The sequence below is a fragment of the Mustela nigripes genome, chromosome 4 (genome assembly GCF_022355385.1).
Source record: "Mustela nigripes isolate SB6536 chromosome 4, MUSNIG.SB6536, whole genome shotgun sequence".
Classification (NCBI taxonomy): Eukaryota; Metazoa; Chordata; class Mammalia; order Carnivora; family Mustelidae; genus Mustela; species Mustela nigripes.
Window position 1 is genome coordinate 37175875 of NC_081560.1, and position 19234 is coordinate 37195108.

The window sequence follows — 19234 nt, forward strand, 5'->3', positions numbered from 1 at the left end:
GTCACAGTCTTAAACTCATTGACATTTTACAGCAAATTTCTTGGGGCATATCTTGGAGTTGATTTAAATCTCTTCCTTTCAAGGCTGTGTTTCTGAGCTCCTTCCCAGCTGTGTACTCCGAGCTGCTGAAACTCTTTGATGTCAGGGAAGTGGCCAACTTGGTACAGGACACCCTGGGCAGTCTGCCGACCATCGTGCATGTGGATGACTCCCTACAGGCCGTGAAGCTGCAGTGCATCGGCAAAACCGTGGAGAGCCAGCTGTATACCAATCCAGGTAAGGTGGTGAGTCTCGTGAATGAAACATGTTCTGAAAAGCCATTGCTTACCCCTGGTAATCATAGGTCAGCAGAAGCAATTAGAAAGAGGAAGCAGAAAATTCCTTTCTCAAAAGCATTGTGTGTTTGGATAGCAGAATAAATGTATTAAGTGGCCAAATATAGCAGCATGGCTGTCAAAGCTTTATTTCTAGAAAGAATGAAAACCCTGATTGAATTGATTCTGATCATAAACTGGTGGTGATGTCAGGCATGCTTATTTTCTTGTTACAGGTTTTATTTTATTTTATTTTTTTTTAAGATTTTATTTACTGGGGCACCTGGGTGGCTCAGCTGTTAAGCGTCAGCCTTCGGCTCAGGTCATGATCCCAGGGTCCTAGGATCGAGCCCCACATTGGGCTCCCTGCTCAGCAAGGAAGCCTGCTTCTCCCTCTCTCTCTCTCCTGCTTGTGTTTCCTTTCTCTCTCTCTCTCTCTCTCTCTCTCTAATAAATAAAATCTTTTTAAAAAAAGATTTTTATTTATTTATTGGAGAAAGGGTATAGTGAGAAAGAGCACGAGCAGAGGTGAGGGGCAGAGGGAAAAGCAGACTCCCCCTCTGAGCAGGGACCCTTTCAGAGCTCAATCCCAGGACCTTGGCATCATGACCTGAGCCAGAGGCAGACATTCAACCAACTGAGCCACCTCGATTTTATTTTTTTTATTCAACAGAGTTTAACCTTTTCTTTCAGAGAGGCTTACAGGGACCTGATATGATCCTTATTTGTCTCTTTGTTCTTAAAATGTTTCCATCGATTTGTGTTCTGAAACTGAGTGAAAGTTTTGATGTATTGTCATTTTTAATTTAATTTTATTTATTTTTTTTTAAGATTTTATTTATCCATTTTACAGAGAGAGATCACAAGTAGGCAGAGAGGCAGGCAGAGAGAGAGGAAGGGAAGCAGGCTCCCTGCTGAGCAGAGAGCCCGAAGCGGGACTCGATCCCAGGACCCTGGGATCATGACCTGAGCCGAAGGCAGTGGCTTAACCCACTGAGCCACCCAGGCGCCCTCAATTTTTATTTTATACTAGTACATGACCAGTTACTGAATTGGTTTTGTCATAATACCTGTTATTAAATCCCACTGCCTTTTTCTTCTAGTTTTTCTTGAAATAAAATATTAGCCTCATTTTCTAGCTTATTTTAAGAAGTTTCTATCACTCTCACTAAATAAACTTCTAAAAATTGACTCTCTTGAGAATTCTCTTTCCACATGAATGCATATGTGTGTATATTTTTGAAATAAGGTTTTAAATATAATTTTTAAAAAGCTTTTTTTATATTATTTTATTGTAAAACATTTTAAACATACAGACAAGAATGGGGTGTAAGATAGTAAATCATTAATAAATCTCAGTAGTATCGAGTATTTGCTTTAGATCTTTTATTAAGAAATCAGTTGCTAGAGATATTTAGGCTCTCCTGCATTTACTGACTTACTTCAGAGAAATTCCCACTATCAGAGATTGCTGTTTGTATTTTCTCTGCCTTTATTACAAATCTATAAAAATATATCTTTTTCTTATCTTTTCAAATATTTTTCATCTTTAATCTTGGTATGATGACATTATGTTGTATGTCATTCCATAGAGTGCTTATTTTTGACTAATAGACTTTTCTATTTATCCAAGCTGTGAGATACATCTCTAGTTCATCCTTTCATTCTTTTTTTTTTTTTTTTAATGGATGATATTCCATTCTGAATGAATTTATCTTGGTTAATTTATTTTTTCTCCTATAGATGGACTATTTGTTTCTGTGGGTTTTTTTTCACCTGAGATTATATTTCAGGAAATAAAAGAAATTTCAAACCTTCTAATTTTTCCCGAGGGAAACATCTCCTCTTGGAGAAAAGCTGTTTCTTGCAGTAGTTTTGTGAACTCTGCTCCTCAGAGGCATAGGAGTTCTTCTTCAGTGATCAGGGCCTCCCCCAGGATTAGGAGGCAGGGGTGCAAAGTATAGGGGATAGAGGTCCAGACCAGGTACTTGGTGTTAGTTTTCTATTGGTACTGTAATGACTACTACAAACGTAATGGTTTAAAACAACATAAACTTTGTATCTTACATTTCTGCAGGGAAAAATCCAAAATCCTTCTCCCTGGGCAAAAATGAAGGGGATTAAGGTGTCCGCAGAGCTGTATTCCTTTGTGGAGGGTCTAGGAAGGATCTGTTTTCTTGCCTTATATAGTTTGTAGGGGCCACTTGCATTCCTTAGCTTTTGGCCCCTTCCTCTGTCTTCAAAGCCTGCAGTGAAGCATCACAAGATCTCTCTCTGACTCTGACTCTCTGCTTCTTTCACCTTCAAGGACCCCTGTGTTTATATTGGGTCCATCCAGATAATCCAGGATAATCAAGACCCTTAATTTAATCACTTCTGTAGCATCTGTATTGCCCTTAGCTGTTCCCAGGTTCTGGGAATTAAAGCATGGACATCTTCCGGAGATGATTATTCTGTCTGCTGCATATGGGTAAAACAGACAGACTCAAAAGCTTGTGATGGCTCACCTGTAGATAAGGAGGTAAAAAAAACACTTAAAAATCTATAAGTTTTATTTATGGATTAAAAGTTTTAAAAATGAGATTTCAAGCGCTATGCTTGTGTGAGTATGTACATCTTAGTTAGAAGGATGTTATCAATGACACTTTCCTGACATAAGATTATAAATCTAAAATAGGACAAGATAAAGTAGAGATAAGGACATTACCAGGTATCAACTACATATATCATCAGTCAAAGACCAAATACTTCGTTTTTGAGAGTATTTCTTTCTCAGAACATAGACTATGGGGAAGACAGTTGCTACTTTGAGCTTAAGTCTGATCAGCAAAGAAATGGTTGGTGGGATCGAAGTGAGAAGAATCTGAGAAAGTGACCTTATTTCCTGAGAGTTGGTATTATCCAGAGAGAGGCATACAGAGTACAGTTGGCCCACGTTTTTAAGAAAATACATTTCAAAACATTTAGAAAAAAAGCCTAGATGTTATAAGCTCCCCAGGAAAGACAAATCGTTCTAATGGTTGTCTATGTGCTTGAATTCTGATAGAGTTCTCCAGAGGAACAGACCCCGTATGGGTGACTGTGTGTGTGTGTGTGTGTGTGTGTACATGTACACGTGTACAAGGTTTCATATAAGGATTGAGCTCAAATGATGACGGAGGCTGAGAAACTATAGCTGGTCAGTTGCAGACCTGAGAGAGCCCATGGTGGAAGTTCCAGTCCAGGTCTAAGGCAGGAGAAGACTGAAGTCTCTGCTCAAAGACAGGCAGAAAGAGCAAATTCTCCATTTTGTCTCCTTTGGTTCTATTCAGCCCTTGAGTGCATTGGATGAGACCCACCCATGCTGAGGAGGGCAACCTGCTTTACTCGAGCTTCCAATTCCAATGTGAATCTCATCCAGATATGCACTCACAGACATGCCCAGGATAATGTTTAAACAAATATCCAGGTATCCCATGGCACAGTCAGGTTGATGCATAAAAAAACAAAACAAAACAAAAAAACCAGAGGAAAAAACAAACAAACAAACAAACAGAGGAAGCATGCATAGAAACTAGCATGACTATAGAATACTTCTGGTTGAGCTCAGGTTAGAAATTAATACAAAGAAAAAACAGAGGGACACATATAGTCAGCACTAAAGAAGGGAATGACAAAAATCATAGGAAGATTCAGGCCAAGTTGAGTTGAGGATCCGTGGGCAACTTCAGGGCTGGAGCCATTCCACAGCTAGGCAGAATTACCCACCCCCGCCAACCACCCCCCGCCTCCAGTCACCCCCACCAACTCCCCCCTCCAACTTCCAGTCACACCCCCCCGCCCGCCCCCCCCCCACTTCCAGTCACACCCCAAGGTCAGAGTTTAGGGCATCTGGTCAAACCTGAAGGCTAGCACTAAGATTTGAAATCTATATAGATCAGTATTTGATGTCTAAGTCATCTGGGGTCCAGGCAGACCTATTTAAAGTGTAAAAATTGAACAACTCATTTTCACTGTCTCCTCACAATTCTACTCTTCCTATTTCCTGAGGGCCACGAAAAGGTCTAAATTTTGGAGAAGACCAATTTGGCAGTGGCAGAAGGAGCTGAGCTGAGGTATAGAGATTGAGGAGGAAGCATCACCAAAATCATAGTTGAGCCTAAGTTTTATCTGTTTGAAAATACATGTAAACATCAAGGCCCAAATTTAAACTGTTTCCTTATCTTTTTTTTTTCCCTAAACTTTTCAATACTGATTGGCATGTGCAAGCACACTACTGGGGAACAGTTGAAAGCCATGTCTTCTCATTTCTTACACTTCATCATCCACACTGGTGCTGATGTTCAGGGGAAACCGGGCCTGGGATGTGTGTCTTGGTTTCATTTCCATGAACAGCTGCACTCCTTGCCGTGGAGGATTGCGAGTAGGGGCATTCCCCTGGCGGCTTGGGCGAGGACCCGCAGAGGGAGTCACTGTAGGCCAGACCCAGAGAGTGTGTGTGTCCTGTTGTCTTCCCATTTTAGCTGCATTGATACATGAAGACACAGAGCTCTCTGTTTCAGCTGCCCCTCGTATCCAGTGGACTCGTGCTGTCATTCATTCATTCAGCAAATGTGTATTGTGGGTGGAACCCACACCAGATGTGATGTTAGAGATGTTTATAGCAAGGGAAACAGCCAGTTCTTGCCCTCAGTCTGCTGCTAGTCTACCATGAAAGCTGACTTTGAGCAGGGAATTAGACTGATAAGGTGCAGCTGTTGTGATCTGGGAAGGGAAGAAGGTGCTGTGTAGCAAGGAGACCTGAATGCGACTCGGGGTTCATCCCACCTACTTCACCTGAGTTTGTGGCCCGTGCCCTGACACCACTCTCACATCTGTAACCTTCTCCCTCTGCCCTTTATCTCCGCCTCTCCTGAGATGCTCTTGGGCCTCCACACCCTCTCACATGTGCCGGGCCCCCTGCCCCCAGCCTGCCACAGGTCCGTTCCACACTGTTGCGTTGTCTGCTCTCCCTTGGGCATGGCCATCCTCACCTCCCTCTCCCAACCGTCTGCATAGCCAGAGTTCCCTAACGGAAACTCACACCAGACCATGTTGCTCCCAGCAACCTCGCTCACATCCCCTGGTTGTGCTCTCTTTTGAGGACACAGAAGAGAACTGATCTCTCGGGCCCCGTGACATCACCCTGCCCACCTGCCTGGACCCGTCTCTTAATGCTCCACTTCTGCTTGAACCCGTGCTCTCCTGCTCCTCTCCGATCCCAAGTGATCCCCGTTCACCTTGCTGGGCTCAGTTCAACTCTCATTTTCTCAGGCCTCTCCTCTCTGCCGTGCATGCTCAGATCTCTCTCTCGTGCTCATATTGCTTTTTGCTTCTTGGAACACCTGACGCAGCTGAAACTGTATAAAGAATTGGGTTTTAGTCGTTTCGAGTCTGTCTCCAACCCTTGCTCCAGAAGGAAAACCTCCGAGGGCTGGGACTTTATCGGTCCTGATCACAGTGATTCTCTCCAGCTTCCAGAACTGTGCCCGGTGCATGTTCCATAGAGGTTTCGCGAATGAAGACTACATAGTGGGTCACACATTAAGGATCAGGGCCGAGCACCAATAGGTGCTAATTCAGTGATGTGTATATAAAAAGAAATCTTACTGGAAGGGTTCCTGAGTGGCTCAGTGGGTTAAGCCTCTGCCTTTGGCTCAGGTCATGATCCCAGGGTCCTGGGATCGAGCCCCGCATCGGGCTCTCTGCTCAGCGGGGAGCCTGCCTCCCCCTCCCTCTCTGCCTCCCTCTCTGCCTGCCTCTCTGCCTGCTTGTGATCTCTGTCTGTCAAATAAATAAATAAATAAATCTTTAAAAAAAAAAAATCTTATTGGAAAAGGGTGCGCATGAATAGGACAACAGAACAGCTTGGGCAGTGGAACGGCCCAGACCAGAAGCAGAGCACGGTGGATAAAAGGAACCAAGTGGTCATGGCATCTAGTTTGCTTTAGGAAGGGTGCCCCGTGGTCGAGGCCTCCAGGGTAGGATGAAATCGGCTCAGAGATCATCTTTCGGCCTCTCCTGTCGTTTCCCTCTGTGGTCCTGACATTGTCTATGTGAGAACAGAGCCCCTGCATTGTGTGCTGTCTTGCCGTTCTGAGTGTTGTCTGTCCTCCAGTGTATGAAAGGCTCGTTTGCAGGTTTTGTTGTCTGTGACATTGGCATTGAGGTTACTGGTGGCTTTGATCACCAAGGCCCAACCTAGCTCTGAATTCAGGTGTTCCGCTGTGCCTGGGCCTGATTGCTGCCCACCTCCTTTATTATTTACCCCCCACCCCCGGCCGGGGCTGCCTGGCTTGTGTCCAGCCCATGCCGCACCCCAGTGTGGGGAGAGACCGGCAACCGTTCCTGGCAGTTCAGTTCTCCTTGACCCTGCTCCTGTATGGACAGATGCTGACATCCAGGTTCCATGTCTAAGCCTCTGCTGGTACAGGAGGTAAAGACCAGTTTGTGACTTCCTTCAGAATTAACCTCAAGCAGGAAATCAACCAGCTTTTCACAGCTGCTTCTCCTCCTTCCCAGCCCCACACCCCCCTGAGAGTTACTCAGGGGAGCGGGCTTTACCACTCAAGTGGATACAGGCGAAATGAAAAGTAAATGAGAGTCACTCCTTTATACACTCAATGAGATGCATAAAACAGTGAGCTTCATCTGAGATGTGGGGTGTGGGGTGTGTTGACCCTTTCAAGGACAAACTGCCTAACGGATTCTATTGTTAAATGTATGTGGAAAGTTAGTGTGTGTTCAGTTGTGGGTTTTTTCTTCTTTGGTCTTGCTTGATGAGTCCAGGTGTTTCCTTTTAAAGGTAAGAATTAGCATTTTAACCAGTCAGCTTGTTTGGCATTTACCCACCGATTGTATCATTTGCATTGGCTGACATTGCCCTGGTAATGGGGAAAAAGCAAATCTGTTTAGGTAGTCATACATTTCTTTTTATGCACACCACACACGAATTATTTGTCTACCTTACTCCCTTTTTTGCAGTAGCTATTCTCTTAACAGTTGGTTGCAAATTAAATTTTTAGAGATCAAATTCTGCTGGCTGCAGGAACGTATCAGATGAGCTTTATCTTCCTTCCTAATTAATCATCACCAGGCAGTGACTCCTGTCTTGTCATTTTTTAGATTCTTTTCCTTGGTTCTTTTTGTCAAGTAATTGATTTATAAATGAGTATTTAAGTTTCCTGGTCAGGCTTACCATTTCAAGGAACCCTGCAATGAATTATTTCACAAGTTTGGATTTTAATGTTCTGTGTTGCCCAAAGTGAAGAATGCCTGTGCCTTGTGTGGTTTGTTTTAGTGGTAAACCTAAGGCCAAAACGCCTTGTGTTGATAAACCAATAAGAGAAACCATGCAAACCCTGATGATGGCACTTTCCCAGTTGTGAATATTTTGCATTCCCTATGATTTTTTTTTAAAGATTTTATTTATTTATTTGACAGAGAGAGATCACAAGCAGGCAGAGAGAGAGGAGGAAGCAGGCTCCCTACTGAGCAGAGAGTCCAATGCGGGGCTAGATCCCAGGACCCTGAGATCATAACTTGAGCCAAAGGCAGCGGCTTAACCCACTGAGCCACCCAGGCGCCCCGCATTCCCTATGATTTTTATTAGGGTACAGAATTATATATTCTTTTACCTATGCAAGTATCTTATACTGGCTAGGAGTCTCCTACAATGTTGAATTGATTGGTGAGGTTGACCATCCTTGCCTTCATTTTTATCTTAAACAGAAAACATTCAATCTTTCACTCTTAAGTATTGTGTTAGCTAAAGGTAGGCATTTCAGGTGCACCTGGGTGGTTCAGTCAGTTAAGCGTCTGTCTTCATCTTAGGTCGTGATCCCAGGATCCTGGGATCAAGTCAGGCACTCTGCTCATTAGGGAGTCTGTCTGTCTGTCTTTCTCGCTCGTCCTACCAACCCCCCTCCCACCAATTCGTGCTCTCTCCCTCTCTCAAATAAATAAAATTTTAAATTTTTTTTTAAAAATCAAAATAAAGGTAGGCATTTCCTTAATGCTCATTATCAATTTGGGAAAAATACCTTCTATTATTAGCGTCCTGACAGGTTTTTTTCGTGAATGCTGAATTTTGCACATTATTTTCTACATCTGTTAATATGGTGAATTAATATTGATTGATTTTCAGATGTTATACCAAACTTGCCTTCATGATAAACTCTTTTTATCATATATATATATATATATATAACTAGATTCATTTTGCTCAAATTTTACAAGGATTTTTGCATCTGTGTTCATGAGAGATAGCAATCTATAGTTTTCTTGTCTTGTAATACCTCTGGGCTAATTTTGACATCAATAACGCTGGCCTTATAAAAAGAGTTAGTTGTGTTCTCTGTTCTATTTTCTGGGAGAATTTTTGTAGACTTGTGGTGATTTCTTCCATAAATGCTTCATAGAATTCATAGAAGTCACCTGTGCATGGCATTTTTCTTATGGAAAGGTTCTTAACTACAAGTTCAATTTCTTTACTGAGTATAGTATTATTTAAGCCGTCCATTTTTTCTTGAGTGAGTCAAGTTAAATTATAATTTATGCAACTATTTATAAGATACATGAGTTTTAATAAATTAAGAATAATCTCTCTAAATTGTTGCACTGTTGACATCTTTTTATTTTTATCTTTATTATTTTTTTAAAGATTTTATTTATTTGATAGACAGAGATCACAAGTAGGCAGAGAAGCAGGCAGAGAGAGAGGAGGAAGCAGGTTCCCTGCTGATCAGAGAGCCCGATGTGGGGCTCGATCCCAGGACCCTGGGATCATGACCTGAGCTGAAGGCAGAGACTAACCCACTGAGCCACCCAGGCACCCCCCTTGACATTTTTTTAAAAGCCATGTGGATCAGGGAATTTGCATTTGCAAGTGGGCACATCCACAAATAATATGACCATTTGGGGCACATAATAGACAATGCTTTTGTGTTCATGACATCCTGGTGAAGAGAAAACACTCAGGACAATAAGCATCATTACTTGTTACTTTTCCAAAAGATTGAAATAAATACTGCATGAGTCCGTTACCTCTCTGTTTCAAATACCTATTTAATGACAAAGTAGGGATAAATGTAAGACTTCCAGTAATGGAGGAATGATACTTGTACGATCAAAATTCACTGTTGATGGATTCAGGGACTAAAATGTGTTTGTAACCTCAAAATCATACTTGTGACACTCTCATGTTCATTCGTGGCCATGCACAGAGCAGTGAAAACTTGGGAGTAGCAGGATGCATGCATTCTCGGCTGAGATGGAACAGGCGGCGCTCTGCCTTCCTTTCCACTCTCACGCAGGGTAACTGGAGGATGGAGCAGCAGGGGGCAGTGCAGCCCAATGCGAGAAGCTCCAGCTCTGGGGCCACAGGATAGTTTGAATCCCACCCATGGCCCCCCCTTACTGGGCTAGCCTCAGGCAAATCACTTAAGGCTTCTGAACCTTTTTTTTTTCTCTTTTGTAATATAAAGAAAATTGAATATGACTGGATGAGTTGTTTTTAAGATATAATATTTTTTATCTATGTGGTCTGTGTATTTTATCTATGATATATTATTTGCTGTTTCATTGTCCCCAGTGACTTCTTAGAACTTACCTAGCATGAATAACAAGAATCTGCTGTTTATCTTTCTCCCCTGATGAGAGTATGTGCAAGTACGATTTTCAGATGTTCAGCAAACCTTGCTTTTAAGATAAGCCTGTCTGGTCGTGAAGTACTACATATTTTCCGTGTTGCTAGAATTGATTGGCTAAAGTTGTAAAAAGCATTTTTGAATCTATGATTGGTAAAGGAATTTTTTTAAAAAAATGTGTAGTCTCACAAGTTTAGGAGCATGGGAGAGGAGATAACACATAAATACCAACATTATTTTACCAAGTTGAGTGGTAGCTGACAGCAGACAAGAGAAGGCTGACCCACACAGGTGTATGGAGTTGGGGTAGAGTCAAGGAACAAACTAGTTTACTCCACCGAACTGCAGACAGCTCAGGGCGACTTCAGAAAGGATCAGGAATGAAAGATACCAGTTTGCCAGGGGCACCTGGCTGCCTCTGTTGGAAGAGCATGTGACTTTTGATCTTAAGGTGGTGAGTTCAAGCGCCACTTTGGATGCAGAGATTACTAAAAAAAGATAAATAAGTTTTTTTAAAAATACGAAAAATAAACAGAAAATACTAGGGATCTGAAGATTAAGGGGGCTAGAAATACAAAAATTGGATAAGAAAAATTCTTAGAAGAGTTAGCACCCTGCCCCTGTCCCCTTCTCTAGTTCAGCCAAAAATGGTTAAATTCACTATCTGAAGGAAGTGAATGAGGTATGCCTAGATTCAAGAGATCAGCCACTCTAAATTTGAGACTGAATCACCACACCCTATCGCTGTTAAACAGAGAGACCCCTACCGGCCCCTTCCTTTCTTGATTTCAAATGACTAAAAGATGATGGTTTTGTGCTCCCCCATAGAGGAGATTATCAGATTCCTCTGTAGAGAAACTGACCAGACCAAGAAAAGACATATCAGATTCTGAAATTTGGGGGTCCCCTGATGAAACATCTGGATGCCTTCCCACCCTGCTGTGAAGCTTCCCCAGTATACAAGCTTGCCAACAGGCACACAGTTGTGGTTCCCCCCCCGGCCCCAGTTAGCATTTTGGTGCCTTGCTTATAAAGACAGACAACCAACAATCATCAGATACTTGTAGAAATACCTTTAATGTGAAAGCAGAGGCCAAAATGCAGAAACAGAAAAAAGAACTTGAAAGAAAACGATCGTTTGAGGAGATAAATAAATAACAGAATTGTCTCTGACTAACTCAGAGAGAGAAAATCCATGAAACATGCTATAAAAGGATATCACTCAGAGAAATAAACAGGAGTGTCTGCATAATGAAAATACAACACCTCTTCTTTGAAAATTATTAGGAATTTCATGCTGGGAGCACAGAGCATGAAACCAGGTGTGGGGCTGTTCTGAGCACAGGCACCTGTGTGAGCACACACCTGTGACACCAGCCTTGGACATAAGAAAGAACTCTTGGAGATTAAATAAACGAGAGCAGGAATAAGAAAGTTGAAGAGTTAGAAGATTAGGAATTTGGACAAAAGGATGAAAAAATGCTCAAGAAGATGGTTTAAGACATTCATGATATAAATGTAGTCAGAATTTCAGACAGAGGACAGAAAAACTAGAGAGAAGGAAATAATCGTACAAGTATTTCAAGCCAAGTTCCCAGAGCTGAAGGACATGAGTTTATAGATTTCAAGGGCCAAGGCAAGGCAAACAATTAGAGAATTTTGAATTATCAGGGATAACTTCCTGAAAACTTTCAAAGAGAGAGAAACCAAAGCAAAACAAAAATGGGGTCATGTGCAAAGCATTGGAAATTATAATGGTAGCAAATGCAAAATGTTGCTTTAGCCAGAAATTGTGATAGGATTTTTTTTTTTTTTTTTTGAGACTGGGAAGAAGAAAAGAGGCTAACTCTACTGTAGTAAGAAGTCAGTAGATGGTCAATCTCAATGAAAAATCAAGCATGCCATGTAGATATTGGGAGGTAAAACAAATAATTCAAAAAATAACCCATTTCAGCACAAGAATCAAAGGCTTCTTGAGTGCAGGAATCATGGATTTGGGAAAGGAACCGCTGTTTTTCAATATCTGTCATGTACCATTTACAGACATGTGTTAATCCTTTAACCATTACAGTTAGATTAAAGAGTAGATAAGAATTTGAGTGGGGTCAGCGTGGGTCTGCACAGATGTGATGCTAACGTTTCTTCTCTCTCCAGATTCCAGGTATATCCTCTTGCCCGTCGTGTTACATCACCTCCACATGCACCTGCAGGAGCAGAAGGACCTGATCATGTGTGCACGTATCCTTAGCAACGTATTTTGTCTCATCAAGAAAAATAGCTCAGTAAGTAAATACAGGTCAGAGTATGTAGTCCCCATCAAATGACTTTTGGAAATAAAAATGCTCAAAGTCCTCAGAGAAACTTCACTAAGCGTAACCCTCTGAGATTCTCACTTTTATTTCCAGCTGGGTTGGACATTTTGCTTTTGTTCTGAAATAATTTTTTTTCATCTTGTAGGATTGCTATAACCCCAAATAACCTGGGTTTCCTAAACTTGTATTTCGAGAAAGAACTGAATACCCAGTGAGAAAAAATCAGAACTCTCAAAGCCTCCCACATGTATCTTTAATCTTGATATGCTGAATTCTCTGTGGCAAGAATAAATTACTGCCTGTGAAGTGAAGTCTTTTTGGACCCAGTCTGTGGAAGGCTGCATGGTGGTGGTCCGAGCTTGGAATGGCTCTCGGACCCTGCCCTGCAGAAACTGTGGAAACAGAGGAAAGCCCCGGGAGACCGAGCGTATCTTACACTATTGTTATTACTCAGCCCCAACGGTAATCACTAGAGTGTTGTGGATTTGGGAATTCCTGTGCACATACCTGATGCTTGCTGCAATGCTGTTACATTATAGAATGCAGGGCAAATAGAGAAAAATCACAGACTTCCTTAGAATTGGGGACAAGTCTTTGAGTATTCATGTCCATGGCTCATGGCTCACGGCCGATGTGAAATTCACATGTAAAGGATGTCCTGTTCTAGCTCTGGCAGTTTACAGGTGTGAATTGACGTATACTCGTCTTTGACAGCTTGTCCAGAGCAGTGTTGGGAGTCCCGTGTCTCTCCCTCCTTGCTACTACTCTGCTACCGTCTCCCCATGTTTGTTCCTCGTACTTATGATCGCCTTCTGAAGCACTCAGTGTTGAGCTGGCATGGAACCCCAGTGGAAGGAACAGAGAGAGGGCCCCATGCCTGTGGAAAAAGAGTTGGTACTGGAGAGGAAAAGGGCAGAAGCTGTGTTTGAAAATGTAGTAAGAGAGCGGTGCTCAGTGGGTTAAGCCTCTGCCTTTGGCTCAGGTCATGATCCCAGGGTCCTGGGATTGAGTCCCACATCGGGCTCTCTGCTTGGCAGGGAGCCTGCTTCCTCCTCTCTCTCTCTCTCTCTCTCTCTCTCTCTCTCTCCCCCCCCCCCTCCTTGTGATCTCTCTCTGTCAAATAAATAAATAAAATCTTAAAAAAAAAAAAATGTAGTAAGAGAGACCTGCCCAGGGAGGGAGGACTGATTTTTGCACATCCCCAAGATCCTAGGCCCCAAAGTCGAGCTGGGACTGGGAAGAAGAGTGATGACAGGGAAAATGTTAGTTTTGCTTTAAAACTTTCCTGTATAATTCTGCTGAGTGAGGGGATTCACTGCAGAAGACTGAAAACAACTATCAACAGTAGTGGAAAAGACTTTTTAAAAATCTCTCCTGTCTCTTTCAGTTTGGAAATTGCAGTCACCTTAGACTTACCTGTTAAGGAATTCAGAAGAGAAACTCTGCTCTGCAGGAGAAACCTTGGTAGTTTTCTTTCAATTGTGAGAAAGTTTATCATGAAACCCTGGCCAGAGAGCTGTTCAGACTCCCACTTTGTAACAAAGTTTTTGTTTGTTCCGCTGGTTCTGTTTTTGGAGAGGCAGTCTTGGTAGGGAGCCTTTGGACACAGAGTTTTGTCTTTGCAGGTGTAATAAGAATCTAACTCTATTAAAACATACAGTCAGTGCAGAGTAGTTTGGGTTTCTCTCTCAGGTCCTGGGGGCTTGGATACAATTTTGCTTTAGGGAAGCAGTGCCCGCCGTGGCCACTGATCTTAGATCCAGTCTGGAGCTCATGGTGCTCGTCTATACTGCACGCTGTTTGCTCGTGTTACATGGAGAGTTTTTTAAAAATCATTCTTATGGGAATAGTCATTTGCACTAAAAAGGGTTTTGGAAAATGACCTTTGCAACTCAAGTGATGAGAAGAGGATATGTAAGCACAATCTGAAATCGAGACAGTTAAGAACATTGGGAATCAGGAGGGGCTTTCCGTCAGCAATCCGACTCAGAGAGGCGAACTGCCTGGGCCCCATTACATGCTGTGTTCATGCATAGCTGATGCTCTTAGTGCATCTGGTTTGCTTTCCAGGACGTCACCCCACCTTTCATTTGTGTGTCCAGCAGCCACTGCACAGCCTGCTCTTGGGTAAGCTGTGAACTTCTCTGTGCCTTTTCTGTAAAAGAAGGTCATTGACGTAGGTGACGTAGGTGAGGTCCAGTTCTGTCAAGTTCGCTAGTCCTCTGATTTTTTGATTCTGTGTTTGGAAATGTGGGGTTTTTCCCTTCTTTTCCACTAGAGAGATTAATATGTATATGAAGCCACCATTTCCTGAGCTTTTTATTTTTTTCCCTTCAGGAGAAATCAGTGTTGGAGGAAATAGATGTGATAGTGGCCAGCCTGCTGGACATCCTGCTGAGAACCATATTGGAGATCACCAGTCGACCTCAGCCATCCGGCTCCGCCATGAGGCTCCAGTTCCAGGATGTCACTGTAAGAGCATAAAGCAAATGGCCCCGAACAGAGCATAGCTGTGCTTGTAAAAGCTTCAGTCACTTTGAGGGTGGGTTGCTATAGGAAACTGGGAAATCTGGCTCTGGGAGAATGACCCTTGTGTATTTCGAAGATACACGAAGTTAACTTGCATTTTGCCAGGGAATGAAGATAAGAAACACTGTTTGTTAAAAGATCTTGGATTAAGATATATTTAATTTCAGAAAGCCAAATTTGTTATTAGTTCTCACTTTTCTCAATTTAATTAGCCTGTGATTCTGTGTTCCCAGTCCTCTTGGTACTTTTCATTCTCTTTTTATCCACCAAATTGCTTGAGGAGAGGAGACTAATGAAATAGAGAAACAGGAGTCAGGTGTCCTGAGTTCTAATTCTGGATTTCTCACTGTGGATAGTAAGGATCTTAATTTGGGGATGCCTTGGTTTCCTTAGGTATGAATTGAGAAAGTTTGACAAGGTAATTTCTAAGTAACCTTCAAGCTCCACTATTTTATGAGTATTATATAACATGATTTATAAAGAAATTAAGAAACAGTATATCTGATAGTTTATGTATGTGTATGTATTTTTATTTTTATGTGTGTGTATCTATAGAGAGAGATGGATTGATGATTGGGTGGATAGATTATATTTAAAACTCACATTCAGTTCACCAAGAATGGTTTTTTTGTTTTTATTTTTTTTAGATCTGATTAAGAATATTCTTCCAAATATCCAAAATGGCTGTAGATGCTATAGTTTTCATATATTTACAAAAATGTCAGCTTTTGCCATTCTTAATATAAATCATCCACAGAAGAACCTTTGTCTTAAGAATGTTTGCTCAGCCCCTGATGAAAATAATTTTTATTTCTACTTAAAAAAAAATACGAAGTCTGCCCTGACTCTCCTACCAAGTTCTCCTGACTGTTTCAGGACGGCCACGTTGTGCTGAATTTTATTTTCTCTGCTTTTAGAGCTGAGATTAACCTGAAGAAACCAAGCTCTGAGTTTGGGAAATAAAGTTAAACTCTCTCTTTTGACCAACTAAGTTAAAGATACTATGAAAACTTTCTAATATATGTAATAGCTCTATTGCCTCATTAAAAGAAAAGATAAGCCAAGCATTTGAGTTCTCCATTTCACATGGAAAGTGGTACCTGCATCATGGGTTCGGCTTCGTGTTTTTAGCGCAATGCTTGGTCCAAAGTAAATGCTCAACACATATTGTTGCTGCTTAACACTCCTGGGGTTCATTATGGATTTGAAGGTTTGGGGGTTTTTTATGTTGAATTTTTTTATTTTGTTTTTTCATTTTTTTTTTTAGTTAAACTTGTTATTTTGTGATAATTATAGAGTCACATGCACTTGTAAGAATTTTTACAGAGTTGTAGGAAATATTACAATATTACCCAGTTTCCACAATGATAAAAATCTTACAGAACTATCGGACAGTATCAAGACTAGGATACTAACATTAATAAGTCCAGACACAGAATATTTCCGTGGCCCCAAGGATCCCCCGTGTTGTGTTTACAGTCAAAACCACTTCCTTCCCATCTGCACCTCCTCCTTAACCCTGACAATCCCAAACCTGTTCTCTGTTTTTATAATTTTGTCTTTTCAAGCATGTTACAGAAATGAAATCATACAGTAAATAACCTTTTGTAATAAGCTTTTTTTCTTTAACTCAGAATAATTCCCTAGAGATTCATCCAAGTTGTTTTATATATTTATATATCTTATTCTTTTTATTGTTCAGTAGTTTCTATGTTTTGGATGTACTACAGTGTGTTTAACCATCACCCATTGAAGACCACCTGGGTTGTTTCCAGATTTTGGCTATTACGAACAAAGCTGCTATAAATGTTTCTGTGCCAGTTTTTATGTAAGCATAAGTCTTGATTTCTCTAGGATAAATTCCTAGGAGTGTGGTTGTTGGATTATATGGTAGTTGCAGGTTTAGTTTAGTTTAGCTTTTTTTTTTTTTTTTAAGATTTTATTTAATTGAGAGAAAGAGAGAGTGCAGCACACTCAAGCGGGGAGAGGGGCAGAGGGAGAAGCTGGATCTCCACTGAGCAGGGAGCCCCACGTGATACTCTGTCCCAGGACCCTGAGATCATGACCTGAACTAAAGGCAGACGCTTAACTGACTGAGCCACCCAGGAGTCCCTGCATGTTTAGTTTTAGTTTTAGTTTTTGTTTTATATTTCATTTGCTTATTTGAGAGAGAGAGATTGAGACTGAGAGAGCGAGCATGAGAGTGAGGAGGGTCAGAGGGAGAAGCAGACTCTCCGCCAAGCAGGGAGCCCAATGTGGGACTCAACCCCGGGACTCCAGGATCATGACCTGAGCGCTCAACCAACTGAGCCACCCAGGTACCCCACATTTTAAATTTTTTAAGAAACTGCCGAACTGTATTCCATAGTGGCTGTATAACTTTACATTCTCATGTACACAGTGTATGAGTGATCCAATTTCTCACTGCCCTCTTCAGCATTTGGGGTTGTTGGTTTTTTGGTTGTTGTTGTTGGGGGTGGTGGTGTATTCTGTTACATAGGAAGTAATATCTTACTGTGATTTCAGTTGGCATTTTCCTAATGACCAGTGATGCCGAACATACACTTTCATATACTTGTTTGTCACCAATATATCCTCTTTGGTAGAACATCTCTTCATGTCTTTTTCCCATTTTCTACCCAAATTGCTTTTTACCATTGAATTTTCATGGTTCTTTATATATTGTAGATACTAGTCCTTTATTGAGTATGTGGGTTATAAATATTTTCTTCCTCTCTATAACTTGTTTTTCATCCTCTTAACAAGGTCTTTTGCCAAAGTTTTTATTATTGATGAAGACCACTTTATCAGTTTTTCCTTTCATAGATCATGTTTTTGATGTCAAGTCTAAGAATTCTTTAGTCCAGCCCTATATCCTAAAGTTTATCTCCTAAGTTTTTTTTTTCCTAAAAGTTTTAACAGTTTTATATTTTACATTTCAGTCTACAAGCCATTTTGAGCTAATTTTTGCAGAAACTGTGCCAGATAATCTAACATTCTATTATCTCTATATTGACATGTATATTTCATTAAATTTAAGCTCTTCCTGGTCCTTGGTATGATAAGTGATTTTTAATTAAAGTCTGGACATTTTTATAAGACTGTGAATCTTACTTAAGCCTTCTGTTTTAGCTGGCTTTATGTGATACCACTTGGCAGGGGAAGGGGAAGGGTGCTAACTCATGATGGCCAGAGGTGGAATTTCGTGTTCCCCACATTGTCTTCACTAACAACATCGGACATGAAAGCACCGGCTCCCGATTTGCCTTTCTCTAGGGAAGATATTAGGGCACCCCTTACATAGCTTTGTGAGCATGGAAGTCTAAGCTCACCCTTTGGTGTGGGTGAGACCAAAGTCCTTTGTGGTCTTCACCTGGAGTAGAGCAGTAAAACTTTTGTCTTGCATAACTGTCCTTTACTTGATCTTTTGGCGAAAGAGAGTAGACTTTTGTTGTGTGTAATTGTTGGTGTAACTGGCCAGCTTCTTCAGCTCCAGGTGTGAGATACCCAAAGCAGAAAGAAAACCCAGAGAATGTGGTACTTTGTCCTTCCTCAGCTCCCAAGGACCCTGGCCAAACTGCTTTCTTTTCTCCACCTTCAGACTCCTCTTCTGTTTGTTCTGTATCTATTAGTGAGGTTTGTAAAGTAGTACATAGCAGGAGGAATAGGTAAAAGTATATCTACTCCATCTTCCCCAAAGCAGAAAAAAGTTCTCCTTCATTATGATTTTGATGGTGACATTTTAATGGCTTCCTGGCAATGGAGCTCTAACATAGTCTTAAAATGGTAATAGCCTAGCAAACTTCAGAGCAAATGTTGGCTGTGCATAAGGACTGCCTGAGGTTGGAAACTAAAACACATTTTCAGACTGCTTTGTATCCAGAGGCAGTTGTCAATGACAGATCTCTCTGGGGTATGCCTGGCCTTTAGGCCTTCACAGTATAATAATCAATGCAAATTAAGAGACTTGAAGGCAGTGAAATCAGGTTTGCAGAGGACACTGGGGGTAGGGCCAGCAGGATGTTCCTCCATTGTTCCGAATTTTAGGAAAATCACATAAGGAGAAACTTTCCCCAGCATAGCCATGTTGTACCCTCCCCCGTTTTGCAAAAAATCAAACTCTCTCAAGGTATGTGGTTTGAAATTTGCTGGGAAACATCCATTTGGATTATTTGGCTCCTTTGGTTTTATGCTGTAAAACATTTTTTTCAGGGGAGTCAAGCTGATCTGCTTTGAATCCTCTTTTGCAACTTTATTATCTACAGGCTCTTGAGCAATTTACAAATACCTCTAAGCTTCTCTTCCTTTGTCTTTAAAACAAAAGGGGGGGACTTGGGTGGCTCAGTCATTGAGCATCTGCCTTCAGCTTAAGTCATGATCCCAGGGTCCTAGGATCCAACTCCACATTGGGCTA

At 41.4% G+C, this 19234-nt stretch overlaps 1 protein-coding gene across 3 annotated transcripts in view; it reads left to right on the top strand.

Moving 5' to 3' along the window:
* Window positions 1-19234, top strand: part of DOCK4 (dedicator of cytokinesis 4) — a 431767-nt gene that overhangs the window by 302931 nt on the left and 109602 nt on the right. For all 3 annotated transcript variants that reach the window (XM_059396554.1, XM_059396556.1, XM_059396555.1), the window contains exons 23-25: window positions 84-276; window positions 12134-12261; window positions 14629-14763. In XM_059396554.1, coding sequence (XP_059252537.1) covers window positions 84-276; window positions 12134-12261; window positions 14629-14763 — 456 coding nt within the window. The remainder of the gene's footprint in view (window positions 1-83; window positions 277-12133; window positions 12262-14628; window positions 14764-19234) is intronic.